The sequence below is a fragment of the Quercus lobata genome, chromosome 7, assembly GCF_001633185.2.
Source record: "Quercus lobata isolate SW786 chromosome 7, ValleyOak3.0 Primary Assembly, whole genome shotgun sequence".
NCBI classification, from domain to species: domain Eukaryota; kingdom Viridiplantae; phylum Streptophyta; class Magnoliopsida; order Fagales; family Fagaceae; genus Quercus; species Quercus lobata.
In genome coordinates this window covers 29,477,745-29,498,464 of record NC_044910.1, presented here as the reverse complement: position 1 = coordinate 29,498,464, position 20,720 = coordinate 29,477,745, and the positions used below count along the sequence as shown (strand labels likewise).

The following is a 20,720-nucleotide window of genomic DNA, read 5'->3' as shown; positions in this document are numbered from 1 at the left end:
TTCTATTGGGTATGCTTGGGCGGGAAAATCACACAGACTGAATTACCCAATGGGGATCTGACACGTCATGAATTTTACCAACAAAATTATCTCCGTTACGGAGAGAAATGGTGACTAACGGAAGACCTCTTGTATTTTTTAGGGTTTGGGCTTGAAGTTGAAGAAGGCCTGGTGAGGGTGCTGAAATAGAGCAGGCCCACTCCACTATTGTGTGTAAAGCAGTGGGGCCCAATGGGTTTGGTAACTTTGGTGTCATTTTGTTCTTGCTGTGACCCAACCGCTATTTGAGGATTTTTTTTTTTTTTTTTTTAAGTAACTTCAACTTGATATGATTATTAATTATAAAATAGATAATTAAAAAATTAATGATATTTTCAAATTATTATTTATCTTGACTAGAGTATTATTATTGAGTTACGCGTTCTAAGAGAAATCAAGGTTCAAATTTTCCCTCACCTATTGTTATGACTATAAAATTATAATAATAATAATAAAAGGTAAATTATATACTTTAAAATTTAAATCATACATGAAGAATTTGAGTTAAATTCTATTTTATTTTTACATAATATAATAATGGACATAGCTATTAAAACTTCTTCCAATGATGCCAAATGCATATACACCCACTAACACTACATTCTCTATTTTAAATTTTATCTTTTCGACAAAATATTTTGAATATTAGTGCCTAACTAATAAATTCAGTTACAAAACTTTTTCACAATTTGTTGAAGTGGTGGATTGTAAATAATGGAAATAAAATTGATACTTGCAATCTACAACTTCAATAAACTGTAGAAAGAGTTGAGGAAAAAGTTGTATCCATCGCAAAGTTGGAATATACACATTTATATGATTTAGATTTGATTTCAATCACTTTTTAAAAAAAGATAAATAATATTCTTCATGCTGATGGCTTATAAGTCAAATGCTACACACACACACATATATATATGTTTCATACATAGAATAAACTCCGATGGTTAATTACATAAAAAAAATTCATGCGTTTCCTTCATTATTTATTACTTATTATGTTTTCTCAATAACAAACTGTTTATATTTTCCAGCAATTCTATGGAGCAAGTTGTCTCACACATTCTTACCCCAAAAAGATGTAGAATAAGAGAGATCTTTCAAGATTGAAGTTAAATATTGTTACTGGTTTTTATTAATTTAGGTGTTTTAGATAATAATGTCCCCCCCCCCCTGGGGGCGGCCCCCCCTTCTTTCAATTAAAACTTGTGCATGTTTATTCTTTTTCCAACCTTTGTTTTCATCTTATCGGTTTGGAATCTCTCTAAAAATAGTGATAAAATAGAAAATATTTTATTTTCCTTTTTAAATGTGACATAAAATAAAATAGTCTATTAGTTATGATATAAATTAAAAAAATACCTATAGAAAATTAATTAAAAGAAAAAAAGAAATAAATAGAAAACACTTCAAATTAGAAGAGGGGTGTTCCTGCTGCCTGATGCCTTTAATTAATGCCTTTTATAGGTAATTATGGTCCAATACTTTGTGTGGTTCTTTTGCCTGTCGCCTTTAATGTTACAATGGAGCAATTGGAAACTTAAATGGGAAACTTCCTCTTCTTGAATTTTTCATTTTTGCATTTAGGAAGTTGAAACTTAAGTATGCCCCCACAGAGCTTACCATCGCCCTTAACAAAAGTTGCGCTCCTATTCATAAACACTCCATCTGTTGGTACTTCACTCTAATTTTTTTATATCGGTTTTACATAGGCCATAAGTCATCTTCCTTGGGTAGGATAAGAAAGAAAATGGCGGACTAGAACCAAGTAATCAGTTGTCACATTATTGAGACTTAAGAAAATTGTTTTTTTTTTTTTTTGTGTGTGTGAGTGTGTATTGTCATTAATAGGGCTTTCGTGAAAAGGGATTTTGTTAAAAACTATGCCAAAAATACAAAGTAGGCATAAAATGTAATAATTTAAGCAAGTATCAATAAATAAATAAACTTCATTGTAGATGGTTGTAGATATTTGATGAAGAGCCTCATTTGAAGTGATTGACATCATTCATTATAGAAATTCAACCTTTGTGTTAATGTCTTGGCAAAACTTGGCTACCCCGGCAGGAAAATTACGACTTTTGTATTCACTCTTGGGAGTTTTTGAACAATAGATTGTATCTTTAAGTCATATACATGTTCTAAGAATCAATCTTAGTTACATAGATAAACAGTGATTGGAGGAGTTTTTATTATTCATTTGTTGATTTTGTAGATTGTTTAAGTTTTCAATTATAATCTTTTTTTTTTTTTTTTTTTGGTTTCCCACAGTATTTCCTCAAGTTTTTCAATTAGAGACTAATCACTATTCGTGTCGGGTGGGCCCACAAAGGTGTAAAACACTGGCCCAGGAATTCTTTTCAAAGTGCAGGTAGTAGGACTCGAACTAGGGAGCACACCTAGTCGAGCCCAGTACAAGCACTTTGAGACCAAGAGCCCAACCAACTTGGCCAACCCTCTGGGTTATAATCATAATTTTATATGAATGGGATTAGCTACCTTTGACATTTATTTTTATTCGTAAGCGTTGTAATAAGTCATGATGATTTAAATGGAAGATCTTTCTTCTTCTTTTCTTTTTTTTATTTTTATTTTTTATTTTTGCAATCAAAGAAAGTAGCACATGATTTGCACATGCCACCACTACCAATGAGTAAAAAAGAGTCTTATGACTACACTCAAATATATATCCTTTCCATCCCTCTTTTGTATGCAACTTTAAAATGGTATTTTTTTTTTACCGAAAATAAAAACTTAAAAATGATATGATTATTAATTATAAAACTAAATATTGAAAAGAAAAAGATCTTTTCAAAATATCATATACCAGACAACTAACAGTTGTCAGTGATACTATGCTCGTCTTTGTAAGAGGAATCAAAGTTAGAATTCCCCCTCCCTTTATTGTTGTAGCTATCAATTTATATATTTAAAAAAATTATATACTTTAATTTTAATTATTAAGTGACGAATTTGACTGAATAAGATAATATTGGACATAGATATTAGGGACTTCTTCCTATAATGCCAAATGCATACCCATTAACATCATATTCTCTGTATTAAATTTTATCATTTTTTTTGTACTTGATATTATTTTGTTTTCGACTATTTAATAACAATTTCTTTCATACAACAAAGGGTTTGAGAATTGAGACCACTAAAACCTACTTTCTTTGTAATAGTATAGATCTAGTATCATTTTGACATTTTCATCTAATTATTTTGGATTTTAGTGTTTTTTTTTTTTTTTTTGATAGGTTGGATTTTAGTGTTTAATATAATATGAATTTTTTATTTTTTTTAATTTAATATGAATCTAATTAAATCTAACTAATAAGTTTAGTAACACAACTTTTTCCACAACTCAATGAAGTGACACAATGTGAGTGGTGAAAACAAAAGTAATACTAGTAACGAGTCTATGTAAAAATAATTATCCACCAATCACAACCTTCTACTTCAACAAGTTGTAGAAAAAATTGTGTCCATGGCAAAATTGGAATCTATAAATCTACATGGATTTAGATTTGGTTTCAAATACTTTCTTTTTTAGATATAATAACATGTCCACGAATAAAATTAAAATCATGTCCGATTTTTTCTTTTTTATCAAAATATGGTCGATGCTCGATTTAAGTAGCACCTTCAAATTACTCATCTGCTTCAATCTTCAATGTGAGTTTTTTTCTCACTATTACGTGATTTCCTGCTTTTCAAATTATCAAAACTGCTCATCAGTGCTTTTCTACTTCAATGTGATGTTCAAATGAGCTTTTCCTTACAATCAATGTAATCTCAGCTTTACATGGGGATGCGTATCATCATCATGGCCAATACACATACATGCACGAATTACCCAATCGAGATTTGATACGTCATGAAGCTTTGAAGCTTAGGTTTTCTTTTACTTTTTGGCTCTCTCATTTACCGCCAAAATTTCCACAGTTAAAGAGAGAATGTGTATGGTTGAAGCCTACCGTTATGGCAAGATCACGGTGACTAACGAAAAGAGCCTTTGTTTGATGAACTTAAGATTAGGGGTGTGCAGAAAACCTACCGACCCGCCAAATCCGATCCAATCCGACCTGACCCACCAGGTTGGGTCGGTTTTTAAGGCTTGGTGGGTTGGGTTGGGTTACAAAAAAAAATTTTATGGCGGGTTGGGTTGGGTCTGGGTCATAAAATTACAAACCCACCAAACCCAACCCGATCCACCCATATATAATATATATTTAAAATATATTTTTATATTTAATAATTTTTTTTAAAATCAATTGTAGGGAACTTTTATATATATATATTTTAAATATATATTATATATTTAATAATTTAAAAAAAAACTGTTGTAGAGCAGTATTTTCTCAATTCCTCCTACTAATACTAATTTAATATATATATATAATATATTATATAATTAATAAATTTTTTTAAATAGTCAGTTCTTCCTATCCTATATAAAAGCCAATTAGTTCACACAAATCCTAATAAATTACTATTGTTGTTTAGTCATTAGTGTTGTTTGCCTTTAAGGAGTTACCTTAATACTAATCTTTAGGTTTTTTTAATATTTTAATTTTTTTCTACTCAATTTAATAATAATAATAATAATAATAAATTTCAAACCCATGGGTTCGACCCGACCCAACCCGACCCATGTGGGTTCGGTTGGGTTGGGTTGGACTTATGTGATGGGTTGGGTTGGGTTGGGTTTTTTTTGACCCACCATGGTGGGTTGGGTCAAAAAATCTCCTCAACCCGACCCATGCACACCCCTACTTAAGATTGAGAATAGCCTGGGACCTGGGTGACTGAAAAACAGGCCCAACCCACTTTGAGTGGGCTTGGAAAGAGTGGTGATTTGCTGAGACCAACAATACTAATTTGCTGTGAATTTCTCAGTTGTTTAAGTAAACAAGTGTTATTCTCGCTTTCTATCACATTTTATTTGCAACTTTAACATGGTAGGAATTTTTCTGAGGAAATATAAGGTTCTTTTTCAAATAGTATATAAAATTTAAGTTATGAGTGATCCTCAAAAAAAATAAATAAAAGAAGGAAAAGGTTATGATTTAAGGGTAATCCATGAGTTTTAATCAGCTCAACAGTTCAAATCTATTATCATCGTTATCATTGAGAGATCATCATAGATTTTTTTTTTTTTTTTTGAAGACAGATCATCATAGATTCAAATAAGTTTCTAGATATGTAGAATTTCTTACCAAAGTTTTCATCCCCATAAGAAAAATAAATAAATAAAACCTCCAAACATTAATTGGTATACATACAAGTACAAAGAGCTCCCAAGTTATAATTGCAAGAGGAACCCAATAAGTTGATCCACCAAAACCTCACACAAAATTGGCCACCCAAATTAAAAATTTTGAAGTGAAATACATATACTTGACCGTCTACTTGGCAATATTAATCAACAAGTTGAGAATTGCAATTTCAGCATTCCGGTTGGACTAACTAGATCTACTCAATTGTCCTCATTTCTCTAACAAAACAGTTGAAGGTGACTAATACTTCTCCAAAGGGACTAATATGACCATTCCACATCATTATGTGATCTTTAAACATATTCATTGTGATAGCTAGATTCAAGACTTTGTTTGCTTAGTGCTGTATAGTCACCGTTTGACAACCCTTCAATGGGGAACTACACGGCTGTATAATGGCTGACATCCTAAGGAACAATAAGAAAGGAGATAGAGAAATATGTGTCTTCACATATCTACTACACATATGGTTATGTGTGAAAGCAACTTTTCACCCCAGAATGTGAGACAAGATACTTTTAAAAATCTAATAAGTATCTCAGATACTTAAAAATAAAAAAAGGAATGTAGAAATTTACCACAAACAAACATGTAGGCTCAAGTTTCACAAATTAGGGGTTATGAGACAGGTTGCATTCTTAGAGGAACTGTCATCTGTAGAGGAAACAATAGCTAAAATATCAAGTTATGTATTGACCAATTTCCATATACTTTTATCATTTTTCTAAAAAATCTTACAGCTTACCTCTATTTGCCTCTATATTTAACCCAAAACAATGGCTCACCTTAAGAAATTAAGGCAAATATGCTGCAAAACAAGGATAGAAGCTATTACCATCTTAACAACAAAACATAATGCAGCAGTCATCAACAAGGAAGAAAAGAAATAAATCAATAAGAAAAGCATGAGATAATCTATGGCTATGCTGACCAGAATAATAGCAGTTAAACAGAACCACTCTAATAAGTGAACAACTCCAGTAAACATATATGCAGAGGATAAAACTCTTGCTTAAGCCAAAATAATGGAAAGTTCATGAGTAAGGTCAGGAGTGAGAAGGGAAAAGAAGTGAACTATTAAACACAATCATATAACAAAGGGAGTAGTAGAGTAGATAGAGATGAAAGTAAAAGGACGAAATTGCATTATGGTGTTTTCCCTCTTCTCAATAGATATTGTAGTTAAGCAGAAATACACATTTCAGCATTGCACTTATGAATTTTTTTTTCCTGCCTTCTTCAAGGAAGTGTGAAACATAACTACTTGAATCTGAAAATAAATATTAAAAAAGAGAAAATTTTGCACTAAAGACAAAGTACCTGTGATTTAAAAATACTACAAGCCTAGCTAGCGGTAGCAAGAAGAACTTTACCAGAATAATTATCATGGATTATATCAAGATTTAAAATGTGTAAAATTTGTGAATATCAAGGTCTAGGGCCAAAAAAAAAATGTAAAAAAAAAAAAAATTGCGAAAACTGTACACAAAGTTGACCTTCAGTCAAGCAATTAAAACCATTTATGAGACAATGGACAACCTACCCTTCAGAAATTTTGAAGGCATTCACTCATACTTCAAGTGGTAAGAATCTAAAATCTAGGAAGGGCATAACATCCCGACTAAATACAGGGAAAAATTCATATGACCCTAGAACATAAGAATTATGAAAAACAAAACCCCCACCAGCAGGGGGCTGGGGAGGGAAGTTCAGCTCTTCCAGAGTTCTGTTTCTTACAGTTGAATTTAATTTCAATTGTTGTGAGGAATATGAAAGTACCATACCAGCTTTTATTTTAACCCAAATGCGTGTTCACATACCTTCTGAAAACTTGCTTGTAAAGAGCATATGGTTCGACAAAGCTCTAGTTGCCATATCTTCCATGACAAACAACTTCACCAAGCGGCTTTATCACCTATGAGGTAGATCCCAAGATTGTCCAATAAGAACAAAAATTAATAGGAAAATTTAGGTAAGAAAACAAGGAATTTCATCTAAATGGAAGTCATCGAGGGACATAATCTTTCTCACCCTAATTCTAGTCCCTTATGAAAAATGCTCCCTTTCCCTTTTCTCTAGAATACACATATATGGATCATCTTCACACTTCACACCTACTTCAAATACGACACAGTGACCTCCATCCACCCTAGCATCTGCACAAAAGGGAATCCATTGCATGTGTATAAAAGTTTCAGGTTAATGTAAGTGTTTGTGACTCTCATATACGCAATTGCCCATGGCTTGGAATATTGTACCATCCTAATCAACCTTAAGAAGAATTGAAAGACAACTTCAAGGATGAGCAAAATGATGCTAATGTAGAGATAACAGCACTTACCAAAGAGGTCCTTTGTTGTGGAAGTCTCAAAAGCCATCAACAAAGCAAGCATGAATTTGCCCTGCACTTGAAATTGACAACCGAAAAACAAATATATAACTTTTAAGACTTTTTGCAGATTGTGTTCCACACTCATTCTTTTAAATGTAAGATTAAATGGGATTAGTCACCTGCTTGTACACAACAATGAGCTCCAGACAGCACAAAAAGAGAAAACAACAAAATTAAGAATTCACCTGTTAAAAACAATAAAAAAATTAAGAATTCACCTGTTAAAAAATATTATTGTTACAAAAATAATTTTGCAAGAAAAGTTTTGAGAAGACAAAACTGTTTATTACAAAAATTATCATAAATATGAAACTAAATTAAGAAAGTGAGACGCCTATTACTCAATCTATTGAAAGTTGATGCTTGATTTTTGTAGAACCATCTTTGAAAATCCTTTTGGTTTCAATGCCACCCCCCTCTGTTTATATACAAAAACAAATAATTTAGAAATTCAATAAAATAGTGCTCTTGAAAGAGAACAACTTAAAGAGAGCACAACTGATCAAGATGTGGTTCAATAAATATATGAGGTAGAGGTCGAAGGATTTAAGAACCTATGCAGCTAATGGGGTGAGATCCTTCTGGACCTGGTTAGAATATTTGGGGCAACAGCAATCTTTTGATCCATTATTTGAGAAAGAAAAATGGGCAAAGTATTCATCACACATTTTAGAAATACAAAATTTCCACATGATTTGTGCTAAATAATTAAATTTCCACATGATTGTTTCTGTTCTTGATCTTTCTTGCCAATTGAATGAAGCATAAAGTTAAATTATCCCTAGAATTTTGCGACTTTAAACTCTAAAGCATACTGGTGCTTTTGATGCACTCTAAGCTATAGAAAATAAAATTGAGAAAAAAAAAAAAGGAGTTATTCTGTGAAATCTTCTCAAGGACTACATACAAGGTGAAAATTAGTGACCGTTTTCCAGTAAAATATTAAGGATAGCTAACATGGATAATAGCTCCATGCCAATTCCCTGAGCATTTTATTCAGGATTCACCCCCTTGAACAATTGTAACTCAAGGTCAAGAAGTGCCAGGCATCATTTGGTCTATATATTGCATAATAAGGAAACGAAATGCAAACACCTGTCAACTAAGTATAAGATACAATTCTGTAGAAAAGAAGAAAATAAAAGGACATGGAGATATCAGATGCAGAATAAAAGTACAATAGAAGAGAGTGCAATCTAGTCATGAAATGGAATATATATCACTGCCTTGGTAAAGGATTTTAGTATGCATATGATGAATAGTATCAATACTTGAGCCCTATAGTTTAGTATCGCAATTCATTCTACAAATGAAATCACGTAGTTAGAATTTCATTACAAATTTTTTTTTAAAAAGGCCTTTAAAGAGATAAATAAAGAGAGGGGAAAAAAAGGAACAAAATTACATTTGATAATTTGTGAAGGGTGCAGCTTAATTAGTATACTACAGAATCATATGTATATTTCTTCAGCAAAAAGATGTTAATCTCATGGCACTAGTGCCCTTCCTTTGAATTGATTAATTATTTAGTGGTCCTTAATTTTAGCATTCAGTTCACAAAAAAGGTTGACATACAGAACTAGTCTAAAATGCGTAACTGCACACACGGTATGGATCTCTAAATATTCAAACAGCAACATCTTTAAAAAAAAAGTACATAAAAAAATTAGAAACAACTTCCGCTCATTTTTGTAACAAAACGCATGTCTTTAGTATCATAAAAGAGTATACTTCAGGGCAAGTCCTACTAGTAGGGCTGTATCAAGCTACCTCTCCCTTGGTGAGATTAGTACTAGATAATAACCCTAAAATATTTAAAAACCCCAAAAACATATAGAACCGGCCAATTAAACCATTAATTTATCAAATGTGTGGCAATGTATTTAATTCACCATTCTAAATGATCTACAAGAAAAATTTTCATATTGATTCCTAAGTTAAGAATAGTTCAAAGGCTAGAATTACTCCTTACCTCTGCATTTCTTTGCAGTGAATTACTCCATCTTTGGGATATTTAATCAAACTGCTTCTCTTACCAATCATGTCTCAACCATCCTTACTCGTTCTACCTCTCAATGGCTTAAAAGTTCCACGTCCACTATCCCCCCTACTAGTGTGGGGGCCCTGCATGTTGGTCTCCTCTTCTTTGCATTGATTAATGAAAAGAACATGCGCAATGTTGCCCAATATTCAAACAGGGTCTGCACTACAAAAATTAAAAGAACCAAGGGGGCTTTAGGAGGTAGACAAGTAGACAAAACACCAACCTCAAAGAAAATGAAAAGTTCCTAAGTTTGGATGCTGCTTTGAGCATTAATAACCCACCATAGAACAATACATAAGGAAGTAAAAAAAACGGGTATTCTGAAATCTGTTAGATAATTTACCATTAGATTTGTGCATGTCCAGACACACTAGACTAAATAAACCAGCTAGACTCTATCTCATTTGATTGTGATTTGATGGAAGTTGAGATTTTGTCTCAGGTGAAGCAGCAGCAACAGAAGAAGAAGAAGAAAATCAGCAAGTGGAGGTGCGTGGTGTGCAACCAAATGCAGTCTGTTTGCAAAGTGTTCGCGCAGGGATTCGTCGCCAAGGACCTCCGCAGCTTCATCCAGTCCTTCAACATGTCCAGCGCCATTACCGAACCACCCCCACTTCCACTTCCACAATTCCAAGAAGAAGAAGAAGAAGAGGATATTGTCCACGACGCTCCCGTTCATAATAACAAGAGACGAAGCGATTGGAGTCAATTCCTTGATCCTGTGGCAGTGGAAGAGCAGCAGGTTGAGGAAGAAAGTGATTTTGAGCCTAAGATTGTGACAGAGTTGCCAGAGGATTTGTTCAAGAAACAAAAACTCAATGCCAATGCAGACCTTTACAAGCCAGTTTTCTCCAACAGAAATTCCACCGCCAAAAATGTCATCTCCCCAAGTAATTCTCTCTTCTCTTCCTTTTTTTTTTTTTTTTTTTTTTTGGTGATGTGATTCATTTATATGCTAAATACAACCAAAAAAATATTGAAGAAAAGATTCTCTCCTACTCATGTTTGTTTGGACACCACTGATTAAATAAAAATAAAAAAAAGATATTCTGCAGCCTCAAGTTTACAGGGACTTCACAACCAAATGCAGCAAGGACTATGGCTTCAGGAGGCAGAGAAAGTGACAAAATAACAAGCACTTGAAAATCCAAAAGTTCTTAAACTTGAGTGTAGCTCTGTAATTAACAACCTATTATTCAAAAAAAGGGGGGAAAGTAAGCAAAATGAGGGATCTTCAAGTCTTAGTATTCAAGTAATAAAAAATTTAATTAGTAATTTTTATTGGCAGTAATATATATAATAAAAAAAATCAATCCAATCTAACAATGAATTGTACACAACTAAACAGATTTGACCCTTCTCTAGTACTTGGATACACAGTATTATTTACACACATGATGGAAGTGTTATGAATCGTTTGTTTTAGCACAAGAACCAAAAAATAACATACATGCAACTATGCATTGAAAAATTAGAACTTTTTCATTTCTGGCAGGTTGCAGGACAACTATGCATTGAAGTTTTTTTTTTTTTTAAGTGTAGGATTTTTCATTTTGAAATACTTGGAGATTAAAGAAAGGCTGTAAGGGGCTGTAGGAGGTAGAGGAAGAGCCAAAAATCACTAGGAAATGAAAAAAGTTATGATTGTGTGATGCTCGGGCAATTAGAAATCTAACATATAAAAACAGATTAAGAAGACAGAAAATTGAAAGCACCAACGGTTTTGTTCAAATGCACAACTTAGATAAATATTATCTCTAGATTTGTGAATGTCTACATCGGTAGACCTCAATCTTTGTTCTGCTTTTGACTAAAACGATGTCTCCAAAATAAAAAAATAAAAAAAATAATAAAAAAATCTGAGAAAAGAGAGAATTCATTCAGCGATTATCCCATCAAAAACAGTAATTAAACCACTAGTTATTTTTTATAGATCAATAGTTCAAATGACCAAAAAAAAAAAGGGGGAGAGTGAACCAACGAAATACCTGAAAAAATTCCCCCTCTGGAAGTGAACAAACCAACTCCAATTCTAAATCAGATTCTGCAACAATTAAGAAGCAACCATGCACTTAGGTACAAAGATATGAATCATTAGAATTAAAAGAAAGAAAGAAAAAAGAGATGGATTACGTTATCCTAATTTTCCTTGTTCAAATAACTATGTGAACAAACCATAGTTAAGAAGCAACTAATTAAGAATAACTCTGATTCTAACTCAGACTCTGCAATAATTAAGAAGCAACCATACACACATCATATTATCAACATTCTCTTAGGTACAAAGATATAAATTATTAGAATTAAAAGAAATATATTTTTTTTTAAAAGGGATGGATTACATTATCCTAATTTTTCTTGTTCAATTAACAGTTTATAGACAAGAAAACGAAAAAAAGATTGAAAAGAATGCAGTTGAATAGTTTTAGAAGTTGTTGAAAATATAAAAACCCTAAAAAAAGCAGTAGTTGAATTTGAATTTGGGATTATAAAAGATAGATGCATACCTGAATAAATTGTTTTTTCTTGTTGGATTATTTGGGACAATCTTCACTGTTTCCTTCGTGTAGCCGTAAGAGGGGACAACCATCAATACATGGCTCTTTCAAAGAGGGGGGAATCAGGGGCATGGAAGTCAGGTTAGGGCAACCGACGATAGTTAATTCCGAAACAGAAGGAGGAAATGATGGAAGTAAGAGATGGTGTGGCTCATTATCATCTGAATTCCTCCACCATCCCTTCAGTTTTGGGCATTCCTCTATAAATAGAGAAGATAAGGATGGGAAGAATGGTGTTTTTGAAGAAGAAGAAGAAGAGGAAGCACCCAACACGTTACTAACACTGTCTTCATCTGATATGTATTCAAGTGCTTCCATTCCCTCAAGAGAGACAGACTTGAGAAAAGGGAGTTGATTTAACGGTGGGAGGTGCTGCAATCTCCTATTTCCAAATAATCGAAAACGAACAAGATTAGTGAGAGAAGAGACCCAACTTGGAATTCTCTCACCCATATAATAAAACAATCCCAACGCATTAAGATTTGAATGTGGCTGGAGGCCTTCTAGTGACATTTCATCATAACATTCGTTTTCTCCATCATCCCACTTTTCATCCCACTGTAATACCAGCTCTTGAAGATGTTGTTTCTGCTTCATATTTGTGGCTTTACATTCCACCATGTCATCTTCTCCATGTCCCAAATTTTCAATATATAGACTTCCTCCCAAATTGCTCAGCTCCTTCAATTCACTTAGCCCACCACCAGACTTAGCCTGTTTTTTCTCATACCAACCACACGAGCTAGCCTTCACACCCTCTTGCCTCGCGACAAACTTTGTTAGTATTGCAAGAGAAGTAAGATGCCCAAGTCCAAGGGGCATATGCGTCAATTTCCTACAAAAACTAACGTCTAAATGCCTAAGATTGACCAACTTCTTAATACCCCTGGGTAATTCTTTAAGTGAGTAACAACCGTCAAGATTTAGCGTTAACAAATTTAGCAGCTTGGTAATGGAATTAGGGAGAAATTCAATATCTTCATTATTAGAAAGATCAAGATATCTTAAATGTTTTAATTCCCCAATTGAATGTGGCACTACACGTAGATTTAATTCACTTAAATCTAATGTTCGTAAATAATTGAGATTTGAAACAAGTGCATTGCAAATTAAGTTCCCCAATTTCCCCCCTACACTAGCTATAAGAATTGTTCGTATCTTCATTCCTTTAAAAATTGAAAGTTTCCTTGAGGAATCTTCAAGATCAAATGATACATGACGAACTTTTTTACCATTAAACTCCCCACTCGAAGTTAGCATGGTACTCTCCATCCCAGCAACAAGAGCTGCAAGATCATGCATGAGATCATGCATTTTGCAAAATAATATAATGTCACAATCATTTTTTTGCACATCTTGAAAAAAACATCTCCGAAGTAATACCATAAAGTATTCTCGCCCTACATCCTCAACACGTTGCTTTGAATCTGATAACTTAATAAAACCTTGTGCTACCCAAAGATTAATCAATGTTGTTACATTAATCTTATAATCTTTTGGAAACAATCTACAATAAGCAAAGCATTGTTTTAAATACGATGGTAGATGATTATAACTCAACTTAAGCGTTGATAAAATAACATTTTCTTCTTCTTGAGTTATTTTTGATAGTTCATAATCTTTGAAGGATCGCCACTCATTTTCTGTAGCTTTGGTGCATAGCAAGCTTGCTATCGTCCTTATGGCTAGAGGTACCCCACCACACTTCCGCATAATCTCCCTACCCAAACTTTCAAAGGCTTCATTCTTTGGCAGTTGACCATTTTCAAATGCTACTTTCACAAACAAACTCCAAGCCTTTTCTTCAGGTAGGCCTCTTAGAGCATGCCATGAAGTTGCCCCTATTATCCTCGCTACACTTTCTGAGCGTGTGGTCACTATTATCCTACTTCCCCTAGCACCACCCATTAACAAATTTCTCAAGAGAAGCCATTTATTACTCTCCTCATTCCACAAATCATCCAAGACAATCAAGTATTTTTTTCCATTAAGCTCTTCTCGAAGCCGAGTTTGCAACATCTCAATGCTTCCTTCATGCTTCCTTTTTGTCAAATGTTCTAAAATTTCTTTAACGATCCGCTGTACATCAAAGACATCAGAGATACAAACCCAGAGTTTTATCTCAAATTCTGTTTGGACATTTTTATCATTGTATACCAATTGAGCCAGTGTCGTCTTGCCCAATCCTCCGAAACCAACAATTGGAATGATAGAAATATTCGCTACAACATTGTCATCAAAAAGACGTTTCATAATCTCTTTCTTATCATCCTCTCTCCCAATAACTTCATCTTCGAGTACAAAAGAATAAGTTTCTCTGTCCCCCCTAGTCATGACTCGTGGCTCAACCAAGCTTTGACTAAAGTGAAAAGCCTCCTTATCTTTTGCAATGGCATTTAGTTTCTCCCTAATTGCCTTTATTTCATGACCCATCTTAGGACTAAAAGCAAGCGGGTTTAAACTTGAAGAGAAAAGGCGTACCTTCTTTGTCATCACTTTGCGGCGCATAACTTCGGTGGAGAAATCATCCAGCAAATCATCAACATCATGGAGGACATCTTTGAGCTTACTGAGCCAGTCTTTGATCTGATGGTTATGAGAACTCTGCATTTCTGCATCCAGAAGCACAGCGCGGATTGTGGTGACTGTGTCGGTTAGATTTTCAATCTCAGTTTCAACACTAGAGGCCAGTTTGACCTCTTCAACAATGACAGAGCCCAGCAGTTGAAGGACGTTCCCTGCAAGATCGAACAAAGCTCCTTCCGCCATAGTTTTTTCTTACTTTCAGGAATTGTAGATGGGTTTGTGGAGTAATGAAAGTGAGAAGAGATAGCTGTGGTAATGTCTTGCTTAGAACGGTGGTAGCATCAACAAGTGCGGAACAGCTAGCCTCAATAATTATGCCCAATTAAAATGTTGTTTGATGGTGCCCTGTCATCATTAATCATTTACAATGCGTGAGTGTAAAACAGCATTTCTAAATTCCAAAAGCATAATTGTAGTTAAAACTTTTTAAAAAAATTTAAAGCCCCAAAACTGTTAAGGGTTGTTGGTATATGTGTTTAAAAATTGAAAATTGTTATTTGAAAATACTTATGAAAATATGTGTGAGTAAAAAATTATGTGAAAATACGTGTAATGTTGTTTAAAAATTGAAAATTGTTGTTTAAAAACATAAACCAAACACCCCCTAAATAACTTATTTTCAATTTTTAAATAATATTACATATATTTCTAAACATTTTTTTATTCACATATATTTCAAAAAACTACAAACAACATTACTTAAACTCCTCTACCAAAGGACCCTTATTTTATGGAAAATTAAAACTTTCATCATTTAAATGAATAGAGCTATTTTTCATTTTATCAAAAATGAACCAAGCTGTTGTGTGCAACTCAAACTTAAGCTTATTATCAACGGTTTTTTCATTTTTATAACATGTTCATGAATAAAATTAACATCATGCTCGATTTTTTGTTTTTTATTAGAATATGATGCTTGATTTTATGTATATATTTATGTATATGGGTTTCTCAAATAAACAAATATTTATGTATATGCAAACATAAAACTCTACTTAAATATATTTAAGATTTAATTGTGTTAATTAAGTTTGTAAACAAGTTTATATGGTCGAACAAAATTCTTTAAGTCATTTTTTAAAAACTGCTAATTTGAAAATTAGTTATTTTGTAAGTGAAAAAATGATAATGGTGGTGCACTCAAATGATAACTAGTGAGAAATTGTATGCGCCAAAGATAGAATTAATATTTGTTTTTAGTAGGACAACAATACTAAGTTTTTGAAAGATAACGAGAATATCTATACCCAACTAAGGTGTGGACGCAGTTAGCAACTGTAGCAAGCAATACTATGAAACAACATTTCTAAATTCCAAAAGCACTGGAGACTAAAATAAAAAGGTTAAATGAATCAACCAAACTTTTCTTTTTATCAAAAATGAATCAAGCCGTTGAGTCCAGCTCAAACTTAAGTTTATGATCAACAACTGTTAAACATGGCTCAAATATAATGACTTGTTCATAAATAAAATTAGCATCATATTATATTTTTTTTCTTTTTTATTCGAGTATGATGCTAGATTTAAGTATATATTTATGTATATAGATTTTTCAAAAATAAAAAACAAATATTTATGTACATACATGCATTAAAATCTTCTTAAATATATTTAAGATTTAAATAATGATTATTTGTAAGTAAAAAAATGATAACTCAGATGATAGCTATTAGTGAATAAGAAATTGTGCACACCAAATGAAAGAATATTTGATTTTAGCAAGACAACAGAACTAAGATAGGTGTGGATGTGTCTTGCTTAGAATAGCAATAGTGATTAATAGTAATCCAGGAGGATAATCTTGTTGAGCACTTTCCTAGTAATTGTCTTTTCAATAATTATGACCAAAGAAAATGTTTTTTTTTTTTATTCTAAAACTTTAAACTTCTTTTTCTACCTTTTTCTCTTTTACCTTTGATAGTGTCCTGTACTAATCATTTAAAAAATATGAGTGTGAATACAGTAAAAATGGCCAAATACCACCCTTTCAAAAAATTTGTAACAAAAAAATACTGTTCCGGAACTAAATGGAGATCTACCACTTTTTCTAGTACTCGAGCTCCCTAAACTCAAGCTCCCTATTTTCTATTCCACCATAGCACGTCTAAAATGGCATCTGGGTATTTAAAAATTCCACTTGGTACTTGAGTTTCTTGGACTCGAGTCCTGTATAGTGTGATACCTGAGTCCACTAAACTCAGGTATCAATTTGTATGTGACCCAATTTTTGAGTGTAAAATGCCCATTGTTACTCGAGTCCATGAAACTCGAGTACAGTGTTAGCAGTACTCAAGTCCATTAAACTTAGGTATCAATCTGTATTGGCCCCAGAAGTGCAAATTCATGCCCATTGATAGTCGAGTCCATGAAACTCAAGTACTATGTTAGCAGTACCTGAGTGCATTAAACTTGGGAATCAATTTGTATGTGCCCCAATTTCTTAAGTGTAAAAATCACGTACTTAAAATCTTTATGTCCATTTCCATGAAGTTGCTTATTGTTGTACTCTTAAAATCTTTACGACCATTTGGTTTTTTAGTGAACATTTTTTTTTTTGTTTGACAAGTTGATTTTGGTGAATGAAGCTAGAACTTCATGCAAATGGGTTGAATCTGCTCGATGGACAAGAGTCACAAGACAAACAAAACCCATGAAACAATGCACAAGGTTTTCTCCATAACTAAAGATGGCTTATATTGAAACAATCAATGCGACCACCATTTTAACAATTGCAAATTTGCAACAAACAATTTCAAAGTTGGTACAACTAACTTCAAATTAATACTAAAAGATACAAAAGTCATTTGTAGCAAAATTCTTTAATCCATCGATTGAACTTAGCATGATACAATTATTTGTGAACATTATCAATTTGCAGTCAATTTTAGGGCCTTCTTAGCACCTCTGCTAGACTCTTAATTCTCAGTCACTACTCACTAGTGTTGTGTCTTGAAATATTTAGCAACCACTGTCCTGAATCCAGCATCCATTTTTCCTTATTTTACAAAACTCAGCTAGTATTTGATAAGTATACAACCTACCAAAATAACCTACGAAAATAATTAATACTGTCCACAGTAATATATTATGTTTTCATTTTTATTTTTCTGAAGAAGCAAATTAAATTCATAGATAAGAAAATGGCACATAGCTAGTATATGATAAGTCTACAAGAGAAACCCCTTTAAAAAAGTAGACAAGAGAAACCAAAAAAAAAATTCAGCTTCTAAAGCTTGAACTTACCAAAAGAGACCCCAAAAAGGAAAGAAAGAAAATAAAACAACTAGGCTAGACATCCAAGTGAACAAAAAAGAGTATGAGACCATGCACTAGATGTTTCACTTTAAATTTTCCACATAAAGCAGTCCACCTACTCCTTGCTGTGACCTATATTGGCTTGCAGGAAGTCTCTGAGCAGAATTTGAAATAAAAGTGCTACCAAGTAATGAAACATCATGTTTAGAAAAAAAAAATCAAAATACAAATCAATTTGAACCATTACAGAGGATTAATCCTAGGACATAAAAATCAAATATTAAAATAATGGACAGTTGATATTTTGAATGCTCAGCTTAACTTAAAGTAGCATATGCCATCAAGACTAGCTTACTTATTGTATAGCTACACAACAACTCTATCAAGAATTACCAGGAAACATACTATTGCTATACAACTAATACACAGCAAAAGAAGCCCCTATGCATTTTTGCATTACACCTACTGCATGTATGAATGAAAATATGTGGCAGATTTAGCATATCTACCGCAACTTCAATGATGAATCGTGAAAGCAAAATAAAGAATTGAAAGGAGATTGTTAAGAGTCCATAAAGAAAATACCATAATCACTTATAAGCAACCTCACTCAAAAGCTTAGAACACTTTTTTTAACAATTAATGCATAAGTTTCTTTCCATACAAACAACAGTAAATTAAGATTTAAAAACCGATCATATCGTAGCAATGTTTAGAACAAGTCAAAAGTCAGGACTTCTATGACCAGCATTAAAAAAATGGAAAAATTTTACATACTAGTATATTGATGAAAAGTATTACATCTCATAACAATGCTTTTAGAATACGAAAAAGGAAACAGTTGACTGAAAATGGCAATAATATAAGGGTTATCATGCATTTGGTGACAACAGCAATCAGGGGAAAATTCACTTCAAATACATAAACTTACTTCTTCTTCTTCTTATTTATTTATTTTTAATTATAAACATATTTGACTGAAAATGGCAATAATATATATCAAATGCAGCCTTCACTGATTTCATAAAAAAATAAAAAAATAAAAAGAATTAAACTTTAGAATGTTAAGTAGATTACAGCAAATTCAGCTAATAGAAATAGAATACATCAGCATACAAGATAAAACATTTTCACCCCTAAATAAATAAATGAGAAAGCCACAAGTTTCAGATGGAAGAAATTTCTACAATGAAAGTCTCTCTACACTATTAAAATCAACCCTCACTTTAATAGTCCAAGCATCCTACTCATTATTCAACAACATCAAGCCCCAAAAAAACTTAGGCTCAGCTATGGATCCTCTATATATTCTAAGCAACCTACTCAGTCTCACAAATCAAACATGGCCTCAATGAGGACGCTAACTGTGTCCTACAATGACTGATTGCTCTAATAACACATGAAAATGTTCATTAAAAACAAAAACAAAAACAAAAAAAATTACAAACAAAATTTACAAAAATTACACCACAAATACCCACAAATATTGACATATACCCACAAATAACCCTAACCCCCCAATGCTCAAACAAATATTGAGATAAGGAGACATACCTTGTGATTCCAAACTGAAGATGCAGACCGAGAGTGAGAGTACAGAGCGAGAGCGAGACAGCGAGGGAGAACGAGAGTGAGAGCGAGAGTGAGAGGGAGATTGAAAGCGTGTGGTAGAGCTAGAGTGAGCTGATAGCGAGATTGAGAGAGTGAGAGGGTGATTGAGAGAGTGAGAGTGATGAGAGAGTAAGACCGAGTGGGAGAGAGGAGATTTAGAGAGTTTAAATGATTAACACAGTTCCCATAAAATAAAAATGATTAACACAGTAAACTCGACCCCAGCTAAAGGAAAAGAGAAAAAGCTGTCTAAAGTTTTACAATAAAAAACAACTTTTTCTCTGGGCATAATTATTGAGGCTAGCTGTATCTCTCATCACTTTCACTGCTCCACAAACCCATCTAAATATCTAATATTCCTAAATAAATTTTTAAAAAAAACTATGGCGGAAGGAGCAATTGTGTAGCAATTCGGTAAAAAGTTTTAACTTCCCATAAAAAGAAATTAAAAAAAAAAAATTTAACTACAATTGTGCTTTTGGAATTTAGAAAAATGTTTTTTCACACTATGTTCACACCATCAAAGGGAAAAGAGAAAAAGGTAGAAGAAACAGCCTAAAGTTTTAGAATTTAAAAAAAAAAAACAAAAAAGAAAATTCTAGTGTTTACAATGATCCCAAGGACTTTTCTATTTACCTTAACATCTTACCCATGGAAGTGGGTGGGAATAATTCTAGTGTTTTTCAGTGATGCAGAAAAGTGTTATTCAGTGTTAAAGTTTCAGTTTTTTTAATAAGGAAAATTCAAAAAATTCGGGCTTAAAATTTTACATATTGTCACTGGTTGAAAAACTGTAATTTAAGGCTGTATTTGTTTTGAGTGAATAAAAAAAAATAATGCTGAAATTTTAGGTTTGATAGTGAGAAAGAAAGGATAACTTGTGGTAGAATGGAATTCAAATGGGGAAAAGTCTGCTAATAATGCGCTGCCTTGTCTACTCAACAATGTTTTTT

General features: G+C 32.8%; 2 protein-coding genes across 21 annotated transcripts in view; one reads left to right on the top strand and one right to left on the bottom strand.

The window, feature by feature from the left end:
• The window catches only part of LOC115952271 (putative disease resistance protein RGA4), a 54,571-nt gene extending 34,373 nt beyond the window's left edge, over nt 1–20,198 (bottom strand). For 2 of the 20 annotated variants that reach the window (XR_004083319.1, XR_004083320.1), the window contains exons 1-2: nt 19,711–20,198; nt 12,265–15,246 (exon numbers count right to left, since the gene is read on the bottom strand). Coding sequence is in view for 2 of the 20 variants with exons in the window: in XM_031069360.1 (XP_030925220.1) it covers nt 12,292–15,084 (2,793 nt within the window). In the remaining 18 variants the exon portion in view is untranslated. The other 18 variants (XR_004083311.1, XR_004083317.1, XR_004083308.1 and 15 more) reach the window with 18 other exon arrangements.
• Nucleotides 10,101–10,948, top strand: LOC115952275 (MRN complex-interacting protein-like). The gene has a single exon (XM_031069371.1). The coding sequence runs from the start codon at nt 10,176–10,178 to the stop codon at nt 10,698–10,700; it is 525 nt and encodes a 174-aa protein (XP_030925231.1). The 5' UTR covers nt 10,101–10,175; the 3' UTR covers nt 10,701–10,948.
• Nucleotides 20,199–20,720: the final 522 nt, after the last annotated feature.

What these genes read in the sequence shown, in the direction of transcription:
- LOC115952275 (XM_031069371.1), top strand. Translation starts at nt 10,176, where the DNA reads ATGGAAGTTGAGATTTTGTCTCAGGTGAAGCAGCAGCAACAGAAGAAG.